Source organism: Daldinia childiae (genome assembly GCF_008694065.1).
Source record: "Daldinia childiae strain JS-1345 chromosome Unknown Scaffold5, whole genome shotgun sequence".
Classification (NCBI taxonomy): Eukaryota; Fungi; Ascomycota; class Sordariomycetes; order Xylariales; family Hypoxylaceae; genus Daldinia; species Daldinia childiae.
In genome coordinates this window covers 1925783-1948890 of record NW_022984646.1, presented here as the reverse complement: position 1 = coordinate 1948890, position 23108 = coordinate 1925783, and the positions used below count along the sequence as shown (strand labels likewise).

The 23108-nt window shown below is 45.8% G+C and overlaps 8 protein-coding genes across 8 annotated transcripts; 3 read left to right on the top strand and 5 right to left on the bottom strand.

The window, feature by feature from the left end:
- Positions 1–1413: 1413 nt before the first annotated feature.
- On the bottom strand, positions 1414–1988 carry GL218_05673 (uncharacterized protein; the record flags this gene model as incomplete). Its single annotated transcript, XM_033582353.1, has 3 exons — positions 1414–1481; positions 1535–1627; positions 1691–1988. 3 exons carry the CDS (start codon positions 1986–1988, stop codon positions 1414–1416), a joined length of 459 nt encoding a protein of 152 aa, XP_033434326.1.
- A 1869-nt stretch (positions 1989–3857) lies between these two features.
- GL218_05672 (Conidiation-specific protein 6) lies at positions 3858–4256 on the top strand (the record flags this gene model as incomplete). Its single annotated transcript, XM_033582352.1, has 3 exons — positions 3858–3978; positions 4037–4106; positions 4157–4256. The coding sequence occupies 3 exons, from the start codon at positions 3858–3860 to the stop codon at positions 4254–4256; spliced, it is 291 nt and encodes a 96-aa protein (XP_033434325.1).
- Positions 4257–9447: 5191 nt separating this feature from the next.
- On the bottom strand, positions 9448–11057 carry GL218_05671 (U3 small nucleolar RNA-associated protein 15; the record flags this gene model as incomplete). Its single annotated transcript, XM_033582351.1, has 2 exons — positions 9448–9956; positions 10016–11057. The coding sequence occupies 2 exons, from the start codon at positions 11055–11057 to the stop codon at positions 9448–9450; spliced, it is 1551 nt and encodes a 516-aa protein (XP_033434372.1).
- A 203-nt stretch (positions 11058–11260) lies between these two features.
- Positions 11261–12500, top strand: GL218_05670 (Delta(3,5)-Delta(2,4)-dienoyl-CoA isomerase, mitochondrial; the record flags this gene model as incomplete). The annotated part of the gene is made up of 4 exons (XM_033582350.1): positions 11261–11290; positions 11569–11896; positions 11958–12341; positions 12391–12500. 4 exons carry the CDS (start codon positions 11261–11263, stop codon positions 12498–12500), a joined length of 852 nt encoding a protein of 283 aa, XP_033434371.1.
- A 190-nt stretch (positions 12501–12690) lies between these two features.
- Positions 12691–13034, bottom strand: GL218_05669 (RNA polymerase II transcription factor B subunit 5; the record flags this gene model as incomplete). The annotated part of the gene is made up of 3 exons (XM_033582349.1): positions 12691–12753; positions 12808–12956; positions 13016–13034. 3 exons carry the CDS (start codon positions 13032–13034, stop codon positions 12691–12693), a joined length of 231 nt encoding a protein of 76 aa, XP_033434780.1.
- A 1326-nt stretch (positions 13035–14360) lies between these two features.
- Positions 14361–14885, top strand: GL218_05668 (uncharacterized protein; the record flags this gene model as incomplete). Its single annotated transcript, XM_033582348.1, has 1 exon — positions 14361–14885. One exon carries the CDS (start codon positions 14361–14363, stop codon positions 14883–14885), a length of 525 nt encoding a protein of 174 aa, XP_033434999.1.
- A 461-nt stretch (positions 14886–15346) lies between these two features.
- On the bottom strand, positions 15347–16565 carry GL218_05667 (putative voltage-gated potassium channel subunit beta; the record flags this gene model as incomplete). Its single annotated transcript, XM_033582347.1, has 4 exons — positions 15347–16114; positions 16173–16252; positions 16318–16392; positions 16448–16565. The coding sequence occupies 4 exons, from the start codon at positions 16563–16565 to the stop codon at positions 15347–15349; spliced, it is 1041 nt and encodes a 346-aa protein (XP_033435017.1).
- A 4443-nt stretch (positions 16566–21008) lies between these two features.
- On the bottom strand, positions 21009–22537 carry GL218_05666 (Anhydrotetracycline monooxygenase; the record flags this gene model as incomplete). The annotated part of the gene is made up of 2 exons (XM_033582346.1): positions 21009–21123; positions 21174–22537. 2 exons carry the CDS (start codon positions 22535–22537, stop codon positions 21009–21011), a joined length of 1479 nt encoding a protein of 492 aa, XP_033435018.1.
- Positions 22538–23108: the final 571 nt, after the last annotated feature.

Below are 23108 nucleotides of genomic sequence, written 5' to 3'. Positions count from 1 at the left end.
ATATTTATATGCACGATCCGAGATGGTTCAACATTAATCTTCCTAAAGGAAACATACATACTATTCTTACTGCCTAGAAGTATGATGGACATGTGAGAAGTCAGATTGCTTATATCTCACTTCTTTTGCGCCAGACTAGGCATTGCTAACATTCTGTTAAAGGCCGGTCGCTCTACATTGATGTGTTAAGCCTTGCTTAATGTTACCCTGCCATCATGAATACAAGCGCCAGCTGAGCTTATTGTCACAGTTTCACTGCTTCTAATATATTATATTCACTTTACTTGCATCATCGCCTTGGGTCTGACGTAGTCAATGATACGACTCAAGCACGGTGACTTAAACCTCATTCAAGAAAGCTAAACTTCCATAGGTGGTTTATATTGACCAATTGTCTATACTGTCTTAATCACATAGGTAGGTTCTAGGATCATACATATGGATTTTTGTTTCTTATTCCTATAAATTACCATCAATTCGACTTGAAGACTTGAGAATGTGGGTACTATGGGGGTTGACTCGAGTAAAAGCGGGCGGTTGCACGACTGTCCTTTAGTAAAGATATTTCTTTATCACTTAGGTCTTCATAGTGATTATAGCTCGCGTGAAGCTCCTGAAAGGTTGAAAGGAACTCTGTCATTCTCCCCCTCTACATTATAGCGAAACAGGCCGGAAGAAATGAAGACCTAACACGTACATCCTGACTTGAAGGTCTATTTAATCTCATATTGCACTTAAGTAGCCTTGAGTTTATATGCTGAAAGAGGTCAGTATGTTAATAGAATATTTCCGGCTTGTATAGAGATTTTTGCACGATTTGACATACTGTGGTGCTTGACTTATGAGTCTTTGGTATGTGGATAGCTTTAAATTTATTGACTGAGGTAGTTACGGTATTTCCTTCGCACCACTCTCTTCATTTAGGCTTATTTATAGCAAGAGATGACTTAGGACCCTATACGCCTTATCTGTGAGTATGCTCTACATGAGACGCCATGCTGAAAACCATTGCGACCTTTCGACTAGTGATCGTTTCACCAGAATCAATATTGATAACGTGCGATGCGCTCTTCCCGTAGCACAACATACGCATCTAAGGCTTGCATGAAACATGTATGAGCGCGAGCTGACTCATTGCAGAAGAAAGCCGGCGTTTATTCTTGGCATAGAGTTGAGGGTCATCATGAGTTCGTTTGTATGATAGTGACACCTGTACCCATACCAAGGTTCGTAGACGTACAATACGTTCGAACCCCCACGATAGGTCATATCAATAATCTGTATTTCGATCTGATTTCATCTTGTTATTTTAAGTCCGATTCTTACTAGAACCCGAAAACTTTTCTGATGCTCCGATATCATCGTTTTTAGGGAGCTATCAATAGCGTCTGATCTAAATGTGAGCAAAAACTATCAGCTAGTTTTACTCCGGACGCATAACGCAATGCCACATAAAGACAAGATCATTCCGATCCACGTATCTAATGTATAGTCAGTAAATAAGTCTCTCAATGTTATGATAATAATGACCTACCTCTGCTTATAACCTTCCTGTCAACCCACCAATCGCCAAGTACTGTGAATAAGAAGGCCAATGTGTTTACGATTGGGACCGTCAAACTCAATTCTGAGGCGAGATGTTAGTATATCAAAACGCCAGCAGCGTTAAGATGGAATCAGTCGAACTTACCTGCTTGGCCGATGAGGAGGAAGAACCAAACACTCCCGGTCAAGTTGATCAATAGTGGAACAGCATATCTCGGGTTCTTTAGTAGGTCAAGGACGGCAAAAAAAGCCCCGTAAAGTTTACTCTTGACCCGGCTTGCTTTTACGTCGTCCCTTGCTAATGTCGGATGAGCCGGTGGGTTATGATCTTTGGCCGCACGGCGAATGAAGGGCGTCGTAAATCCCCAAGCAAGCCCGACGAGTAGGAAACCAGCCACGTAGTTAATAGTCGGTGGCTGAGATAAAGGTTGGTTAGATGACATCTTGGGATATCGGTATGGAGTATCGATAATGGCGAACTAATTACTGGGTTTAGTAAATGGTCAGTTATGTAGTTGGTTGTATGTAGTGTATGAATGGATGCTTAGAAGTTACCTGGTAGGTAGATGCATTGCCAATCAGATGAGCGATTCTCCAAAGCTAAAAGCGGGACATGTCCCGCATTAAGTAATCGTATCCTATCAAGCCACACCGTAACTCCTAGAACTTAAGGTAGGTTGTACATTTCGAAGGCTTGAGTGTAACGACTAGAGATTATGTTCAACAAGAGTCTTACAAACATATCCGCGCCACCGTTATACCATACACCGTCAATTAATATCTACAAGATGGATAAAGCCTATAAATTTAAAGGATAGTACTGGAACGAAGAATCACAATACTCTATCTTAATATCTATGGATCACTGTGATCCTTACATTTATTGATTCCCCGTCAACGTTGACCATTCAATAATGCTTTACGAGTCGGTATATGCATATTGGTCTAGACCGCCGTCTCGACAACTGGGTCGTTACGGCAGCCGGCAGCCGGCAGCATAACCGGTCTGGAGTTCATGCATACCTCTCTCAGGGTTGATATCGGGTCGCCCCAGTTGATTTTACATTTTGTCCACTCAATAGCATATACTGCATAGTAACTCGGAACCCCTATCTTGGTCCAATCGTAAATCGCAGTTGACGAGTGTACTTTCGCAAAAAAAGGGGGCACGGTTTAACGACATGGAACTAGCCGTAACAACGATTGGGTATTAATCGACTGCGTTCACGGTACATTGCGTTAGGTGCCTGTAATCTTGATGGTTTGCAGTCCACATCTTCTCAGGGGTCGTTTGGCATCGTATCTAGATAGTGGGGTCTGAATTGACCTTAAGGGGATCTGTGGTTGTTTGGGCTCTTCAAGGCTTCACAAAATCTGGTGTATGTCGACACCGCTGAAATATTGTCGATGCTTAACAAGGTATTTTTTCGAGCAATTATATTGTTCATATTAAGCAGGGGGTATCCCCTACATAATCCTTGAAGATGTGAGAGTCTAGAGATGGTTCCAAAGATAATTACCTGGTGTCGTCAATAACTACTCTTTCCTCCTGTGACCTAGCATCGATGTAGCGCCTCATATGGTATTGGGTAGTAGTTAATATAATCGTCAGGCGACGGATAGCGTTATCGTTACTAGCATTTGAGGCTGAATCGTGATTTAAGCTGCACTGTGGAGGTTCATGTGGATCTAACCTGGGATTTAACGGTAGATAGTAAGGCTTGCTCACGACAATTCATAGTCCAATCGTTTAGTTTTTGAACCCGTGACGGAGCAGACTTTCCGCGGTCCCTGACGATCACCTCTTGGGGTACATAGATAAATCTTATGTCGTGATTGACTTCAATAATACTGACCGATACTTGACGTTTCTGATCGATGTCACAAATCCCGGGGTTTTCGATTTATACTGTTATGTACCTAACGTATGCCAGACCCTAGATTCAGCTCTGTAAATCTTCTGACCGATCATGTTTGAGTGCGGATTAGGATAATCTTTCCGACCTAGGCCTAAGTAACCTAAAGTGGCTTGACTGGTGATTATACGACTCTAAACTACACGTTGTCATTGTCGTCATGACTCAACCGTCTACGCTGTATAAGTGGTAATTAACTAGAGTATAAGCGTCAGCGGCTTGATATGTCATAAAGGATAGTTAACTATAGGAAGTAAGTCTAAGTAAGAGTTGAAGAAATGTGTATAAAGAGGAGTTGGATTCCTTTCTAAAAGAGTAGCAACACACACAACTTATTAGCTAGCAAGCATTGACTGTATTAGCATATAACGCGTCACCCATCTACAATTATCCATCATGCCTACTGAAGCGCAAATCGCCGGCGGTCACAAGGCCAACTTGAACAACCCTAACACCAGCCAGGATGCTAAGGAACATTCCAAGCAAGTTCTCGAAAATGAGTTTAATGGTGGGCACGGTATGGTTCCAGTCCGATATGCATCCTAGTTTGGGCCACTTTCTGATTATTCCTATAGTACCGAAGGCTGAGAATGGCGGTGATGACGGTAATAAGAACCCTGGGAATGTCGCCGGTGGTTTAAAGGCGTAAGTGGGTTTGTCTAAGATGGCGAGCCAACTACTAACTATCGTTGTAGAGCAATCAACAATCCAAAGGTCTCCGAAGAGGCTAAGCAAAACGCAAAGGACCGCCTCATATGTAAGGGATATAGGGGTATAATGTGGTTGTTCGTATAAGCGAGGAATATATAAGTGTGTATTGGTTTTAGCAGCTCGAATTAAAATATTGGGGTGAATTGGAATTATGTCGACATATCATTACAGTAAACATTTAAATAACACGTACCATGATATTCGAATGCATTAGCTCATGCATTAAAATTTGCAACTTCGAAGTTTGCATGTGGTGTAAGTTATGTCTTTGAAGATTCACTTTTCATTGCTGTTACTCTTCGAGTCTGATTGGTTTAACACAGCCCACAGCATTCCACATATACACAACATGTACTATTTGATATGCGCTTTAGTTTTTAACTAGCATTTTGACCATTACGCATTCTGACGTAGTCCCGATAGTTAGTTCGGAAGATAGTACCACTTGGCTGGGTTAAAGACATTAACTGAAAGCGTAGCAACATGTGAAGAATGATTATATTTCATGGGTAGGTACATACCTAAGTATAAATAAAACACTTCAATTAACTTGGCTAATCGATATGTATAATTCTCTCACCACATATATAACTTAATGAAATAGATTTGGGGTTTATGGTTATGTCTGTCGTATATGTGTAAGGCGTGTACGAAACGATCATTAAGATCAGCTCATATGATTCTCGACCGTCGATGCGGGATTGAATCTGAGCCGTCGGAAAATATTTATGGTCGCGTCATTTAGGCGCCTCGGCACAGTGCAGAGCCTCGTGGATTGCGCGTCTAGGCTGTGCAGGGTAGGCATCAATATTTCCTAAAAACGGAGAAACCCCCAACGTCGTACTCTGAGAAACAATTTAAAAAAAAGTCCTGTTTAAGAACCATAAGACATCTTTTATTTTCTTCAATAACTCGAAAAATAAGAAAGAGTCGACGAATAAGAGATAAGGCGATCGAACCAAGGAAATACTTCCCTGACACACACCTTACCCTAATCTAGCGTCTCTATTGGCTCCAGTTCCACTAAACAAGGCCCCTGTCATCTTGTACGCCCTGAAGTCTTTAAAGTCTTAAGTCTTAACCCAGGGTACAGGGGTATATCTTTTTAGGGAGGCGGGGTTTTTTTCTCAGCTGTGGAGTTCCCCGGCAGCACGAAAACTGCTAGAACTGCTACAGCAGGAACGGGTCAGACATTTTTGACCAACCAAAAGCCCCAACCTCATTATTTTCGTCACCAGCCACTCCAATTGCAGGCTGCAGGCCACTTGCCCACCCTCGACAAGGTATGGGTATCTTCTAGCCCGGCTGCAAACCTGCAAGTCATTATCCTCTTCTGCATTCTCCTGCTTCCGTTGTCATTGTCTAATTGGGTCTCTACTTCATAGTATTGAATGCTTATTTGGTTCTCTCGTTCATTGGTCTCAAAATTAATTTTTTTTACTCTTCTTCCGGTCGTTCAACACCGACTCTCGTTTTGATTTTGTTATTATCAGTTGAACGTACGGATTATACGAGGTCTACCTACTCGGAAGAATCAACAAAGGCACCCGCCGGGTAACCGAGACAACCGTAACTCGCAACCTTTTAAATCTAACCTTCGGTACTGTCGATTGTGTCAATTGGATCGGGATCGGGATTTTTAATTCGACTTCAGTCTTCCAATGAGAGTTGCTTAATAACTTCAACCTCTTGAAAGATGGCTACTAAACCGAAAATGCCTAACCCATTAAATGGCATGCATACAGCCGGTATCTTCTCCGACATGAGCGTCGATGGGCCTGAGATTGGAACTCTTGTACTCATTGTTGATCGTGCAAAGAATCTTCCAAACAGGAAGACCATTGGGAAACAAGATCCCTACTGCGCCGCGCGGCTGGCGAAAGAAGCTAAGAAGACAACCACAGATATTCGAGGTGGCCAGACTCCCAAATGGTGCGTATTTAACATGCTACTAATTACCTAAATTATACGTCCTGACTAACATCTTGGATTCGTTGTAGGGACCAGGAGCTTCGATTCGTAGTTCACGACTCGCCCGATTACTATCAGTTAAAGCTATCCGTATTCAACGACGATAGGAAGACGGAGTTAATAGGCGAAACGTGGATTGACCTACGCGATATAATTGTACGGGGAGGTGGACAGAGTGACCAGTGGCATAGCTTGAATTGTAGAGGCAAATATGCGGGTGAGGTCAGAATCGAGACCACTTTCTACGATAGCCGTCCAAAAGCTGAAAAGGCAATGGTAAAACCAAACGGCGTAACCCCGAATCTCGACGCAGAATCTGCCGGCGGATCCCAGAAGACGGTAGTGAAACGACGTCCGTTGCCCTCGGATCCTGTCACGGGTCAAGCACCTTCACCATCAGTGGTAGACCAAGTGCATACTCCATCCCGACCACAGCCAACCCCCCCATCTTTTATTCCAAGCCATGCGCCATTACAGGCTATCGAATATGGTACATCACCCTCAAGCAGACCCAGCACTCAGCCCGATCAGTACGCTTTAACACATCTCAGCAAGAGTCAGTACTCAATGCCACCCCACCGACCGCTGGATAAGAACTACAAGCTCCCTCCGCAAGATAATGAACAACCACGTTACTCGGACTCTGCTTATGGTCGGTCATATGAAGTAGAGACTAGGTCGTCTTTCGCCCATGGTCAGCAGACTTACGAGTCTTCGCCGCAAGTCCACCACCCTCGGCAATCGATTGAGCTCGATGATTGTCCTCCGCCCCCACCGGCCCACCGAGTTAGGAACTCAAGTGTAGGTTCACAAGAACTAGTTACCCGTGGCAGCTTCGACATGTTACAGCATAAAGCCGTCCCACATATGAGACACGATGTCCTACGGAATGAAGCTCACCGATATTCAGTGCCTTCAGCGGCGCCGTCGTCTTATCCTGGCCGACCTACGTACCGCCCGTACGAGTCGGCTCCGGATATGCAAAGCATGGTACCATACCGTGAGGCCGATGCCAACCGCCAGTCGCGCCATTACTCTTACGACCCAGCATACGAAGCTCACTACCGATCAATGCAACCGACGGTAGAGGATGTTCCGGAATCCTGGACACCACCAAGCGCAAGATCCCGAGGTGGCGGATCTAGAACGCACCAGTACGATGAGCAGGAGTACCACCAAGCTTCTAGTCCTGCGCCGTTGACGTTAAACGGGCGTGATAGTGCACCTTCTGGACATTATAGCCCTTCCCCTATCTCATCTCAAGAGCAATACGACCCTAGTAGCTACAACCAATCACCATCGCCCATACCTGCTGAGGATTATTCCCAAGCACTCGCTTTGGTGCCAAGGTATTCGAGGCAGATGGATCATACTCTGAATTATCCAAGTGAACTAGAAAATAGTCAAGTGCATGCGCCAAACGATTATGATATCCCCTCTGTACCTCCAACGCTAGTTCCGGGGGTTGATCCAGCTATGGCGCGCGAGATCTCGGATCGTGCCCAGCAAGAAAGAAAGCAAGCGCGTCGATATACCCAACCACCCCCTATGGCTACTCCAACCCGAGGTAGACAGCAGAGCGAACCTCCCTCGAATTACGCTATTCAGCATTCCTCTAATGCCCACCACCCAAGCAGCTCGAGGGTCTATGATAGAAGCCTAGTGAATTATGCTGGCGGACCTACCGCACCTTCGGGACCAACCTCAGGTTCGAGGTTCGAGGGGTCTCGAGTCTCTCCCCCCTGCTAACCACACGATCAAACGCAAGTCAGTTAGTCCGGCGCCTCCCCCATCTGATGGTCGCCGACTGTCAGGGGTTCCTTTCGGCCCAGACTCTTATGACGCCCTCAACCCTACCGTGGCGTCGACAAAAGACGGAGAATACACCAATGCAGATGGAAAGATAGTGACACCGGATGGACGGGAAGTTGATCCCTCAGATCACTTGCCTATGGACACTTGGGCGCCGGAACCAGAGCCAAAGAAACCTGTTGAGCCTGCGGAGGCACGTTCACGTCCAGTGCCTGCTGGCGCGCAGCCGATGCCACCCTCTGGTCGCCGGCCACCCCGTACTAGTACACGACCTCAGTCGGCAATAGCTGCGCCGCCGACATATATCCCTTCTGATCCTAGCCCTTCTCCTCCTGTGAGCACGGGGCGAAATCGCTTACAAAAGAAAGCGCAACGGGCATCAGCCTTACCGGCACCAATTTCCTCAGGGCCTAATCCACTTGGCCCTTCAACGCCTCACCAGCGGAACAGTACGCCTCCTCGAGCGCTTGTTCGTGCTAGCACTTTCGATTATGAGAACCATGGTTCAGGCGCCGCTCGCTCGGGATTCGGCACCGGCCCGCCAATTCCAGCCAAGGTACCGATGATGAGTGGCGGCTTGGGGCCAACTCCGGGGCGCGGGGGCAACGAAGAATGGGCACTCATGGAAGAAATGAGTAGGATTGATATCGGCACGGGCCGAGCACGACGGCATGGAAGATATTGATGATACGAAGATTTACGAATTCGAAAGAAGGCGTTGTATAATATGTATAATGTGTTTGAAGCAAAGGAGGCGGGTGCTGGTTACTTGCTTTTGCCGTTTTTACATTTCCCTTTCTAGTCTCTGTCCGGTATCTTGGGGGGTGTCTAATGTATTGGAGGGAGGATAATCGCGTTTGGTTGTGATCACATAGACAAGATGGACGTGCGGAAAGGGAGGGCTTCGGCGTGTGGAAAATATTGTGGAGGGCCGAATGGAAAATGGTCTAAATCTCATTTTAGACTCATACGCAACCTAGTTGACGTAGTTAGAAGCTAGGTTAGGAAGTTCAGAGGCAGCTTTACTTGGTAGGACCGATTTTGATAGGTACCACTGGAATATACGAATGATTCAAAAGATTTTTTACATCTTCTATGCGTTGCTTTGAGTTGCCGTGATATGACCAATTGTTCAGGCGGATCAGCTGGAATTCGACGATACGCAATTTGTTTTCAACTCGTGTTACTGGAACTCGCAATTCAATCGGTCTTAACCGTAGTATAAAATCCCCAATACAAAGCTATATTTCTTTTTGTTTATACTACCAACGCGAGTTTTACAACGCCCGACGGGCGAGCTTCCTTCGTTCGTACCAGATATCAAGTCCGATCCTGAAATGGCCTCAATCGAAAAATACCCTTAGTTTTCGGCCTGAAACGCCATCGCCATGCAAAAAAGAACCACCGTCTCGAGACTGTTTCTTTTCCTTTTCCCCAATACCGCTTTCTCACCCACCGATCCGTTTCTTTCTCTTCGATAGAACCGAGTGCATTAATCCAAGCTGCTCACCAGCAAGGTCCCCAGCATCCCGCTCGTCTGAGTCGCCACCTGCGCCCTCTCGACTTCAAGCCGCACCCTGCGGTGTAGCGTCTTGAAGCTGGCCTGGAGCTCGGCGCTGCCGCCGACGAATTCGGAGTACAAATCGAGTAGATGCATAGCGACGTCGGTACACATGCTGACGTAGCGTGGGTCGATGATGTGCGTTTGCACCCATTTTAGGACGGGCTGGACGGTGGCCTCGTCGCGGCCCTCAAGGGCTTCGCGTAGGGCGCTGCGATGGCGAAGCGCGATCAACAGCGTGAGCACCATTAGCGGGCTGTGGTCCTTAGCGCTTGGGTCGAGCACACGGTCTAGGGCCGCAGCGAACCGGCCGTGTCGTAGGTCTTTCTGCCAGGGCGTCTCGCGCTTGGGCCGCGAGAGATCATTGGCGATGACGACGTCGGCGCCCTCTCCGATCATGTCAAGATGCTTAGCTGGCCGTGGCGGCGCTTCCGCTTGTTCTTGACTTTGTCATGCGAGTCGATATTCCCGGAGAGCAGCGCAGCCATCTCCTTCTCACGCTCGCGCTCGCGGGTCGCTTCGGGTCCTGTGAGCCGTGTGCGCAGTGATAGAACACCGGACTGCATGCCGACTGCTAGATGTCGGTCATCGTCGTTGGCGCCGGAAGTAATGACCCTGACAGCCAAAATTGGAGAGGGGTACTTGGCGCCCGCGACGACGTTCCAGCCCGTTGTCTCGAAGATCTTGACATGGCCATCTAGACCTCCGGACACTAAACGACGGCCGTTTGAGGCAAGGGATAGAGAAGTAACGGTCTTCTGGTGATTGGATATTATGTGTTGCGGTTTCGCAGCCACGAGGTCGAGAACGGAGATCTGGTTCTCGGACGATGCGAGAACAGTAGTTCCCGAGGGAAGAGGTAACACGTCTTCTATAGGTGCAGCATGTTTAAATGTCATGACGGCTGTGCCCGGTGTTCGTGGATCCCATAGCTTCACTGTAGAATCGTAACTACCGGATACAAGCATGTTTGACATAGTCCCGGGCATGAAACTGCCGCTGCGCACGTAGTCGGCATGACCTACGAACGTTGATGTACTTTCTTGGCTAGGAAGATCCCATAATCTCACTGTTTTATCGTCGCTCGTACTCATGAGAGTTGTGAGATCGGCCGGGGAGAATTTCGTTGTCCATACTGGCTGTTTATGTTGAGCCCACGTCTTGAGAATAGCCCGCGACCCGACGTCAAAGACTTGAATCTTGCCCGTATCGTCTCCGGCCACCAATATACGACCATCCCGTCGTACATCTCCGCTTCGCGCAATGTCTCCAAAACGAGTAATCGTCTTAACCAGCTTCCTCGTTCTTATCGAGTAAATCTGGACGCGGGTTCCCGTTGTAACAGCGAAATAATCATTACTGGAAGTACCAATCGCAGCTGGATTAATCGCGGGAACGGTGATGTGGGTGATGGGGTATTGTGTCGGCGATGGAATCACAAGTTGGTTCTTAAATGATTTCCAATATCGCTGTTCTGCAGTAATTTGAGAAGGTCCCGAAGGAAGCTTCAGCTGCTGAAGTGGCGCGACCTCTGCCGCCATCGTCAACAAATGTGTCGTGTGCTTCTGTTAAGGAAGAAAAAACGTATAACTGAGTTGAGAAACCAATTAACTTTTTTTTTTTCCTTAGGAATCGGTCAATTAGACAATTTCCCACCGACAATCTAAACTAAGTTGTACCTTAGCTTGATGTGATAAGATGTGATAAGGATATATCGATAAGACTGAAATACAAACAAGGATCAATGAAATGTGGCTGGAAGACTTCGCGACAGGTGCATACTAACATGTAACGGTACATATGCAATTCAAAACAGGGTCCATAAGAGGTGCCTCGGCAAGTCGGGGCTGTAAGACAAGTAGGACAAGTCATAAAGCTGGGACGATTTACATAAGAGATATGTAGGTAGAAAAGAATCAGTTTCAACTCCTCACATTTCCAAAGATACCTATTTTATATCGCCCAAGCGTTTACTTATATCGACTCCCATTTCATAAACCCCAAGTTTTAAATCATGGCTCAATCAGAAAGGGAAAGTTATTCGGATTTTAGACCTTTATTATCTCGTCGCCATCCGAATATGTGGCTCACGTTAAGATCAATCGCCCATCCAAGCTAAATGCATTCACACCAGATATGTGGGTGGAGCTTGGAAGGATATTCGCAAAGTTATCTCGTGATCCAGGTGTACGCGCTATAATACTTTCTGCAGTCGGCGACCGAGCATTTACTGCTGGTCTAGATGTGCAAGCCGTGGATCAGGGAGGCCTCCTAGGGAATCGCGATCAACAACCAGATGCTGCTAGGCAGGCAACGAAACTTCGACGCCAGATTTCTGAGTTCCAAGACTGCATAAACCAGATAGAGAAATGCGAGAAGCGTATGTAAACATCATTTTTCGCCCACAAAATTAAGATCATCGCCAACTAACAATGTAATAGCTGTTATCTGTGTAATGAACGGTGTATCTATCGGCTTGGCTATCGATATAGCCTGCTGCGCAGACGTTAGAATCTGTTCGAGAGATACTAGATTTTCTGTCAAGGAAGTAGACATCGGTATGGCTGCAGACATAGGTACTCTCGCAAGGCTACCCAAGATCGTCTCAAGCTTCTCGTGGGTTAAGGATGTTTGCTTGACGGCTCGGGGTTTTGGTGCTGAAGAGGCTCTTGCTGTTGGATTCGTGAGTCAGGTGCTGGAAACTAAAGCAAAGGCTATCGAGGCAGCTAGCATGCTCGCATCATTCATAGCATCGAAGAGTCCGGTTGCTGTCCAGGGCACGAAAGAGCTGTTGAACCACGCAAGGGACAACACAGTTGCAGATAGTAAGTCCGCCTTCAATATATATAGTAGTGTGATAACTAACTGGAATAGACTTGAGATACACAAGCCTGTGGAACCAGGCGATGCTTCAGTCTAACGACTTCAAAACCGCGTTGCTGTCTGGACTAAGGAGGACTAGGCCGAGGTTTGAGAAGCTATAGATTGATATTGACAGGTGCTTCGGATGGTTTCAAAGCGCACCGAGTATAGACCCAATTACAACTGGCAGAAAGAGACTTGGCGTCTTTTAAATTGATAGACTGCTGTGTACGAAGCGAATTATATAAGATTTTACTTTTGTCGATGTTTTATAGGGGTGTCTACCTAAGTATGTAGCTATTGAATTCCCTTTTATTGAACATCCCGGTCCGAATCGGAGTCATCCTCTACATCGGGGACGTTCTCCTTCAATCGCTAAGATGTGTGTTAGTAGCCTAAGCTAAGAGTTTGAAGAAAATCTAACTATACCTTTTCGAGTTCCATCTTCAACTGAGCCACCATATTATCTTTGATTACAAGGTGAGATTCGTCAAGATCCTCGATTATGTACTCATTGTTCTTGCTATCGATACTGACAATGATAGATTTAATTGAGGGCTCGCACTCGACCAAAGTCCCTAAATACCTATATATTAGCAAGTAAAGAATATAATAAAATTAAAGGAAGGGAAAAGACCTTTAATAGCGCGGACCATCGTGTGTGTGCTTAGTCTTCCAAGTTCTCTTGTTCGTTGCGGTATAGTAAGAGTCGCGCTCCTCGGCCGAGATTCTTCTACTTTATTTTTATCGCAGCTTGAGAGCACTAGGCTAGGTTGCCAACTTGGTGTCTAGGTGATAATATAATTGCTTTATCACGTAATAATCAAGATTGATAGATTCCGAAAAGTGTTGTTTCTCGTGCTTACGGACACTAAAAGTCTAACCTAGATGGAATGGATGAAACTTCCGGCTGCGAATATAGACCCACACTAGACTTTAGAGCTGACATGAGTTCCTTAAATAAATAAAGTTTAGGGCGGTTCTGGGCAAGCATGTACGTCCTTACATAGCATTTAAGTACGTACGCTAATCAATCGTCAACTCAACCATTGATGTCAACGTTTAGATTGTTCTAATGTCTTTAACCGAACAGAATAAGTCTAACAAATCAAAGAACAGTTTGATCCCCTACCACGAAAATGACAATGACATACTTTTAATAATTAGAAAAATCCAAGTATAGTATGGATCTTAAGTATGCATACGGAGTATATGTTGGTACATAGGTACGACATAGGTGACATTAGGTACCTCATGTAGTAAGCTAGAGCTGCATGAGAGTAAAGGATTAGCGCAGGTTTTAGCTTGACGTTAACGTAGGGACAAAGCCTCCAAATCTTAGAAACATGGAAGCGCCGGTTGTCAGATCAATGATCCGAACTTACCGGATCACCTATCGGCGTATTTACGTCTTTACGTCTTTGAACATTCATTCCCTCGCAGTTTACACCTTGCGCCAACCTACATAACTTAGAATAATTGTAACCTCTTCGGAAGAAATTTGGTTGCATTAGGTATCTAAGGGGTTAACTGTTAACTAGCCGAAGAGGATTCATCCCTTCGTCACTCAAGCCGCCCGTCTCTTTATCGCACCCCGATTTACATCGTACTCACTAAACTATCAGATGAATTCGAGTCACCACCAACGGTACGAGGTACACTTTTGCGGATCTTCTCTCTCTCGTGTGATGTATTCTTAAGCATAGCGTTGCGAGGTCGACACTGTACGAAGCCAATCAATCCGATGGATCTTAGATGAAATCACCACCTTCCATCACCCCTCGGTGCTACAAAGAAACTCCGCTCTCTGCGCGTCGCACTTGGCATACGAATATTTCGTCAACAACATCTGATCATTTAAACATCGCTTTTAAATCTTCCCCCTACGTTACTACGCCTAATCCAACGTATAATTAATTCGAGCCACGAGCTAAAGTAGCTTCTGATCTAAGTCGCGCGATACACTCGAATAGGTCCCGAAAATGGATCAAGACGACAGCGGCTCAGGCAATATATTCGCAACATACCCGTTTTCTTGGGTACTTGTCCCAATCATCATATTCGTCGGTGTTGGGACGCTTCTCATGTGTTACCGATATCGCCGCCGAAGGAAGCTCCGCATGTTATACGGCACCAGCGCTTTAGAACGAGATCTAGAAGCCATGGGCAACCGTTCGAGATCGAGGGCACCTGCCGAGCGTCGGACAAGAGGAGGGAGACGTGGACTAGGATCGAACATTGGTAGTAGAGAGGAAGGTCTAAATGAGTTGGGTGAAGCGCCACCAGCCTACACCCCCGCACAAAAACGACCCGATAACACAGACGACGTAGAATTAAGTCCATTGCAACCATTACCGGGTGCTATAGCCACAGACGGGCCTGGTACCAGCAGACCACCAACATACGAAGAATTACAACAGGGAGCGGATCAGACGCAATCTACAACACCCGCTCCGACATCCAACATACCGGAGCCGCCCCCGAGAGCGGTCTTACCTCCGCATTAACTCTATGATTAAAGAATGGAAGGCTTAGAAGGATACTATTTCTGTGTAGGGCAACGGAGTTTTGGGCGGCATATGGGCCACCCAGGTTATCTAACGAAATTATTGTGGTTATTAAAAGAGATATATTAGACGGCGACTCATCACGTTGGTATGCCCGGTTGTATAGAATAGGGACAATCTGGGTGGTTCGTCCTCGTTGGGAAGGGTCGGGATCTGATTGATGTCTGCTTGGAACTGGTTATAGCCGTATTAGAGCGTTCTACATTTGCTCATAGTAAAGATTAATGTCTATCTACTCGGTCAAGTTATCGAAGACGACTTTTTCGATATCCATGATAAGCTTCTAGCAGCTAGCGAGGCCGGGGATAGTCGTTACGTTCCATAGAGATCGTCATCTCTATTTATTACTTTCTTAGACTACCTCCAATCTTGCCGATAGCTAGCAGCATACAAGCTACCGCCTAAAACCTTTCAATAATGGCAGGAGGCTTATTCTCTAAGATTTCGTCGATCTTCGCCATAATCTCTGGGGTTAGCTTGTCCACAACCTCGACGGCTTGCACGTTCTCGTATACTTGCTCAGCACTACTCGCGCCGGTGATGGCGGAGCTCACGTTCGGATTTTTGAGCACCCACGCCAAAGCTAACTGGCTTTGCTTAACGCCGAGTTGAGTCGCGATGGGCTCTAGTTTCTTCACCTGCTCGATGATACCCTCCCACTTCTCCTTGCCTGTCCGCTTCCAGAACCCCGCGATAAACTCGACCGACTCTTGAGCATATCTCGAATCAGGGGGGATTCCGTTCTTGTACTTGCCAGAGAGGATGCCCGTTTTCAGCGGCGAAAACACCGTCAGTCCAAGCCCAACCTCTCGGTACAGATGAGCATATTCTTTCTCCACCTTCTCGCGATCTAGCATGTTGTATAATGGCTGTTCCATAACAGGGCCTATGAGACCTAATTTGTCGGCATAGCGCCATGCCTGGGCGATCTCATCGGCGCTCCATTCCGAGGTGCCCCAGTAAAACGCTTTGCCGGTGTTGATCAAGTGGTTAAAGGCGCGTACCGTCTCCTCCATCGGCGTAAGTCTATCCGGACGATGCGCGTAGATTAGGTCTACGTATTCGAGACCTAGACGAGATAACGAGGCGTTCATACCCTCGATGATATGCTTCCGGCTAAGCCCCTTATTATTAACGGGATTGTCACCAAACGCGTTGCCCCAATATATCTTGGTAACGGTGTTAGTGGCCAGGTAGTCTTAGGGGGTCGGCATGTTACTTCAGTACCTTCGTCGATATCACGAGGTCGTTGCGTTTCCAGCCAAACTTCTTGATTGCTTCGCCCATCACCTCCTCCGACTTGCCCCCTATTTTGCTACGTCAGCCCACGGATCCGAATCGGACTGTCGAATTTTTAAGATTGTTTCCCTACCCGCGTAGCCCTCGGCGCAATCGAAGAAGTTAATACCGCTATCATAAGCAGCTTTCATGCAAGTGAAAGTATTTTCTACGGTTCTAGTTAGCACTATACTGTTCTATATATGCCTCTCCGAATAGCATACCGTTATCGACGTGTCCGCCATAGGTGAGCCAGCCGCCTAGGGAGATCGCTGAGACCTGGAGACCTGATCGGCCAAGGAACCGATAGGTCATCTTCGGAAGGTTAGGAGGGGCTGACATTTTGGTTGGATATCTTAGTAGCAGTTGGAACTTGGGGGGGAAGAGAAGAATAAGCGAGAGAAGTGTTTATTTTGACAGTTTGTTTTATTACTGGACGAGCTTTATACTCATTGTCCCCTCCTACATGAAATTTGCTTTTCTGGTATAGGTTTAAGTACACAAAGATCTTATAGTTATACCAAACATGTAATTAATAAAGTTACATATCGGAACATTAAGCTACCCCCCACTACGATCTTGGAGTTATCCCCCGCTCTGTTTTAGATGTATTACTAAGCTATAGTTCGTTCTGCACATCCTATTTGATATATTTGGATTTCATTCGGTGTGATTGGACCCGAGATTTTTTAAACATAAATTATTAATTATTATAACTCTAAAAAAATGATATAGATAAATCTGGAGACTTGGAACAAAAATGTGATATTTATTGTATGATCAAATACTTATTGAAGCCAGACTATTCAAGTTGAGTCAAAAGATAATAGAATTTCCTAAATACGAACTTCCTCGGAGGTTTTACAATAATAGTACAAACTCCGATTTTACATATTCCCAAAATAATAGGGGTATATCTAACTGAAAAAAAAGTTAACTACCTAGGTAGTTAGATACTTGCATATACGGATCAAGTAAATAACTTGGTCGAAACAGACCTTATCAATTTATGACCAGACGAAACGCAGATATATCACACAGCTTACGCGGGCAAGGGAGACTTGAAGCATATTAGTGACTAGCCACCGTAAAGCACTTATAGTCGGCTTTAGTTATTTACCTACACAACAGAAGCGTATGTTCGTATCTAAATAGTTATATCTACCCCATTGTTTACTATTGTTAGACCTATCATTACCAAAATTACACTGGGTGGCAATTTTCGGAAGTAGAAGTAAAATGTAAGTTTATAGGATTTATTTAAACGTTGTAATGACTAGAATATTTATCATTTATAACAAATTCTTTTAATGTCCCTAATGTATAGCGAAGATCTTTAGTAGGATTGCTTTGAGAAGCCAGTTTGATATAGCTAAAATATACTACAAGTTACCTAAGTTATATCACACAATATACATATTATAAAAATTTGGTGCTGTTAAGTTAACTTCAACATTCATAGTATCCTATTTAATTTCACCATGTAGATCGTGTCGGTAGACTCCACATGTAGTCGGCCCTACAGTTCGCACCATCTCTATAGTGGATAACTTACACCCGGAGTGAAAGCTTGATATGTCTCTTTGTCACGGAATTAGTTCATGCAAAGGGAAATATGACTAGTTCGACTAATTCGTGGATATCGACTTGACTTAGAGTTTAAGTAAGCCAAAATCCATGATTATAACTCGGTAGCTTTCTAGTTAAGTAAGTGTAAGTAGCGCTTTAATAAGTATAAAAGTATAACTTGCCATTACTCATTCATCTTAAATATTTTAATCCATAGTGTATAAGTGAAGGATCTAAGAGACACGTGGGGGTTGCCAAATAGCGTCAGAATTGATACTTGCATAGATGCGGCGAACACCATCGGGGATATTTCTATTCGCTAATTTTGACTTGATCTACTCACAAACCCGATTCCAAGGAGCTGGATATGCTAGGACCACGGAGATGTTACTACGCCGAGCCCTTAGCGGGTTAATAGGGTGAGGATTGGTTGGTAGTTTGTAGTTGTATTGACAAGCTTTGATCATATTCGTGATCAGAACCTATACATGACGTGCTCACGCTTTCCAAATCTACCCGAGAAACTTTCCTCATCTGTCTCCAAAAACTCCTGTACTGCGTCACAATTTTCAGCCGAGCCCAGCCAATGCGACGGCCAGTAATTCCTAAAAGAGGAAGAGGCGAATGGCGAGATCACGCCAAGGTCTCGTCCACGCGCCAGCTTCAAGCACCAGAAGTACTATAAGGATGGCCGTTATCCGAGACGTACTACAGAATTTCCGAATCTCTGGATTCGGTTCAGACGTGAAAACACTGGTCGTTGTCCAGCTATTCATATACCATGGCAGATTTAAAGGACGCAGTCGTTATCCGACCTGAGTCGCTGTCGGGTTCCGAAAAAAAGCATGGTGAAGATCCGACCGCCGTAAAGGAGCGGATTCTTATGCACCAAGAATTACAGAAGACGGAGCCTCCGGTACTCCCTATTATGACTCTATTTCGCAGGAAGAAGCAGCAGCAAAACTTGGACGAGATTGCGACGCAGCCTTCCGTTTTCGACGACCCGGAGAAAGCGAAGTACTTTCAGCCAACTGAAAAGTACGAGAACTTACACCGGTTCGACCCGAGCGCGAGGTGGACGTGGGCTGAGGAGTTGCCACTCATCAACAAACTTGACTGGAAAATCACGTTGTGGGCATGCATTGCATTCTTTGCGTTAGACCTTGATCGTGGAAACTTGTCACAAGCGAATACGGATAATTTCTTAGAAGACTTAGGCTTGTCTACGAATGGTAAGTACTGTGTCTATTATGTATGGGAGCTACGTCTTAATAACTGAATATCTATATAGACTATAACTTGGGAAATACTGTCTTTAGATTAGCATTCTTGTGCGCCGAACTTCCATCACAGTTGGTAAGCAAGAAAGTAGGTAAGTACAAGCATATACTCGTCTGGCTTAAAGCCTCTATTAATATACAGTATAGGTCCCGATCGATGGATACCTACAATCATGGTTTTGTGGTCTATTGTGGCAGCTTCTCAATTTTGGCTGAACAGCAGGGAGACTTTTCTTACATGTCGTGTCCTACTTGGTTTGTTACAAGGTGGCTTCATTCCAGACATTGTCTTATACCTGGTAAGTTGGTTCTTCTTACGTCTTAGAGGCAAGCCGTCGTAACAAAATCTAACATTGTTCGGATTTAGTCCTATTTCTTTAAGGGAAGCGAATTGCCTTTTCGCCTGGCCCTATTTTGGACAACTCTAAAGGTAGTCGATATTGTTGCGCCTATTCTAGCTTTTGGTATCCTTCGACTCCGTGGCCACCACGGACAAGAAGGGTGGAGATGGCTATTCCTGATTGAAGGCCTCTTCACCCTCTCCGTCGGAGTGTGGTCCTGGTTTATGATGGCACCATCGCCTACACAGACTAAAGCATGGTATCGACCGAAAGGCTGGTTCAATGAACGCGAAGAGGTTATAATGGTCAATCGTATATTGAGAGATGACCCTTCTAAAGGTGACATGCATAACCGTCAAGCGGTTGACTTAAAAAGATTATGGAGATCTCTATGCGATTATGACCTTTGGCCAATTTACATTGCCGGACTTGTGTTCGGAATTCCAGTCGGTCCCCCAGATCAATATCTAACCCTAACGCTCCGAGATCTTGGTTTCGATACGTTCAACTCAAATCTGCTTTCGATTCCTAGTCAAGTTATAGGAATCTTCACGGTGAGTTATCCCTCGCATATCATCCACCTCTTTAAAAGTCTCAATAGTCTAACAGAGGCTAATTTTCTATTAAGATGCTTACCTTAACATACCTCTCCGAGGTGTGGAATGAGAGATCGTTCATGGGTATGCTTGCGCAGATTTGGATTTTGCCTAACATCATCGCCCTGGCTGTGATACCGAGTAATACATCTCCGTGGGCGAGATATGCTATAGTGATAATTTTACTTTCATATCCATATCGTATGTATAAGCCCATATCGTTACATATTTGTACTTGCTAATAAGTAATACAGCCCACGCTATACAAGTCGGTTGGTGTAGCCGGAATTCGAATACTGTGAGAGCACGCACAGTCTCTGCCGCAGCCTACAAGTAAGTGCTATATCATACCTACCAGAAAATTAAGCTAATTACTATAACAGTATGTTTGTCCAGGTCTCTGGTATTGCATATTCAAACATCTACCGTGCCGATGATAAACCCGAATGTCTGTAATCCCACCCCCTTTAATATTCCGAGCCCAGGTCCCAACTAATGTGAATAATGACAGACCGCCGCGGAAACAAGCAGCTCGTCGCAATTTGCGCAGCAAACATAGTCATATATGCACTTATAAAGGTCTATTATGTATACCGTAACAAGCAAAGAGACAGAGACTGGAATGCAATGACTCGCGAGGTAAGAATTGCGCGTACGAAGATAATACGGTGAAGAAATTAACATAATTATAGGAGCAAATACATTATCTCGAAACTACTACGGACCAAGGAAGTAAAAGAAAGGATTTCAGGTTCGCCCATTGATCGAGGCTACTCACGAAGGCGACATTTCCGTAAATTCGGTACCTAAGACAAAAGATTAAGAGATATACTATGGAAATGATGGATGTATATTGTGTTAACAGACAACACGTTAAAGAAAATTAGAGCGTATTATCGTCCCGAGAACAAGAAAACATCCGTTATAAATTATATATAAGATTGATATTGATAAATAATACATTATATCTCCCCACGACTTCCCCCTTTATGTACCAAATCAGAACCAACGCGCCAAAGCAGCCTTAGCCCCCTCAATATCGAGACTCTCCTCGGTCACCCAAGCAACAATACCATCGGGTCGAACCAACAAGGCACTAAGACCCAACTGGTCCCTGGCACTAATAGCAACGTAATCGACACGTAATCGACCCTAGCTTTATACCCCCCAGCCAGCTTCTTGAGCCTTACATCATCACCAAAGTCGACAATAAGACCTCGCGCTCCCTCCAACTTAGGCCCCAGCCTTGACCCATCGCTAAACTCGAAATCCGGAGCGCTAGCACCAACTAAAGGATGCGGATCGCCGAGATCATGCCGCTGAGACAAGCCCCAGACCCGGCCGAGGAACAAGTTATGGCCATCATCCGTGTCGATTAGATCGCTCACGAGCTGGCGAAGAGCAGCGCCGTGCGGCCCAGGTTTCAGAACCGTCACCTGCGCGCGCGTCCATTCTAGCACCCACGCCGCAAATGGACGCCGCTCTTGCTCGTACGTATCGAGGAGACTGAGATCCACCGGTCCGTAACGGGACCTGGAAGCCCGGACTGTCGCGGCTAGCTTCCAGCCTAGGTTGACGGCATCTCCTAGACCTAGATTCAGGCCCTGTCCGCCGAGCGGCGAGTGAATGTGCGCGGCGTCGCCGGCTAGGAGAACGCGGCCGTTGCGGTATCTAGCTGCTTGCTTGCATCGGTCGGTGAAGGAGGAGGCGTGGTGGAGCTTTGCGATCTTGACGTCTGTGCCGGTTACGCGGCCGACAACGTCCTGGATATGTTCCTCCGTGACGTTTTGCGTGCGGTCGAAGAAGCCGCCGTCGAAGTCTAGCAGATGGAAGTTACCCGCTCTCATCATGACATACATGCCGTCTTCGGTCGGGTTGAAGCCTATCTTCAGTTTCTCGGGCTGGTCTAGGTCGGCTTGAACAGCGAAGCCGGTAAATGTTGGTTCTGTCCCGACGAACTCGAAGCCTGCGGCCTTACGTACCGTGCTTCGTCCCCCGTCGCATCCAACGAGCCATTTCGCGTAGAATTCCTGATCTCCTGCTTTCACTGTGACGGCATCCTCATCTTGTGAGACCCCCGTGACGTTCTTCCCTCTTAGTATAGTGACCCCGAGGCTCTCAGCCCGCGGTGCTAGTACAGCCTCGATCCCTGCTATCGACGCAGGATTAAGACTGAGATCAAGTGCTGGTCCCGGGATGCGGTATTTGAATCGTGTTAAGTCGAGTCTATTGGCGTTTAGCCATATGCCAGCAAAGTGGCCAGCGAACTGAAACCCGGGTTTCTTCTGGAAGTTTGGCGGTCGCTTGCTTGGAGGTGTGACTTTGTCTAGTAGTCCGCGTCGGTAGAACGCCTCCATAGATGCTGTGTTTAACGCTCGCATACCCGGTGGTCCAATCTTCGAAGGAGAGTTGGGTTCGGGCTCGCGTTCTAGCATCAGTACAGACACATCTGCCATCGCTAGCTCACAGGCTAAGAAGAGTCCAACTGGGCCTGCGCCCGCGATGATAACGTCGTAAAGATTGCTCATCTTGGATACTTATCTAGTGGAGATAAATTTAATACGATACAAATAAAAGAATGTTTCTAATGACATGACTAGTGTTTAGCTCATGGTATTTATATTCGACGAGAGCTCAGTGTATCCCCTTAACCACCTCTCAGGGGTAATGAGGCAGCCCAGTTTCACATAACAGAGACTGGGCTATGGGACACTGGAGAGCATTATAGATTTTCGTTACTATTGCTACTATTTCTTCGGAGAACGAATAATAACAATCATCCGATGTCCGCTATTTCTCCTTACGATAGGTAATATCTCGATCGCTTCATGACTTCAGTCTATAGCGTCGGCACCGAATAGCGTTAAGCGGTTCCGAAGGCTACCCGGGACCGAGCGGGACTGAATGATGATAATTGTCTCCGATTGACTGATTGAACTCATTGTAGTATACAACTACTCATTTTCTATCTGCCTCATAATTCTTATCTGGTATCAAAATTCACAGACAGATCTTAAAAATATATGTTGTTCATTCCGAAGAGTGTTACTTTGGGGTTCTTTAACCCCTTTATATTCCGACTTATGATACCATACGCTT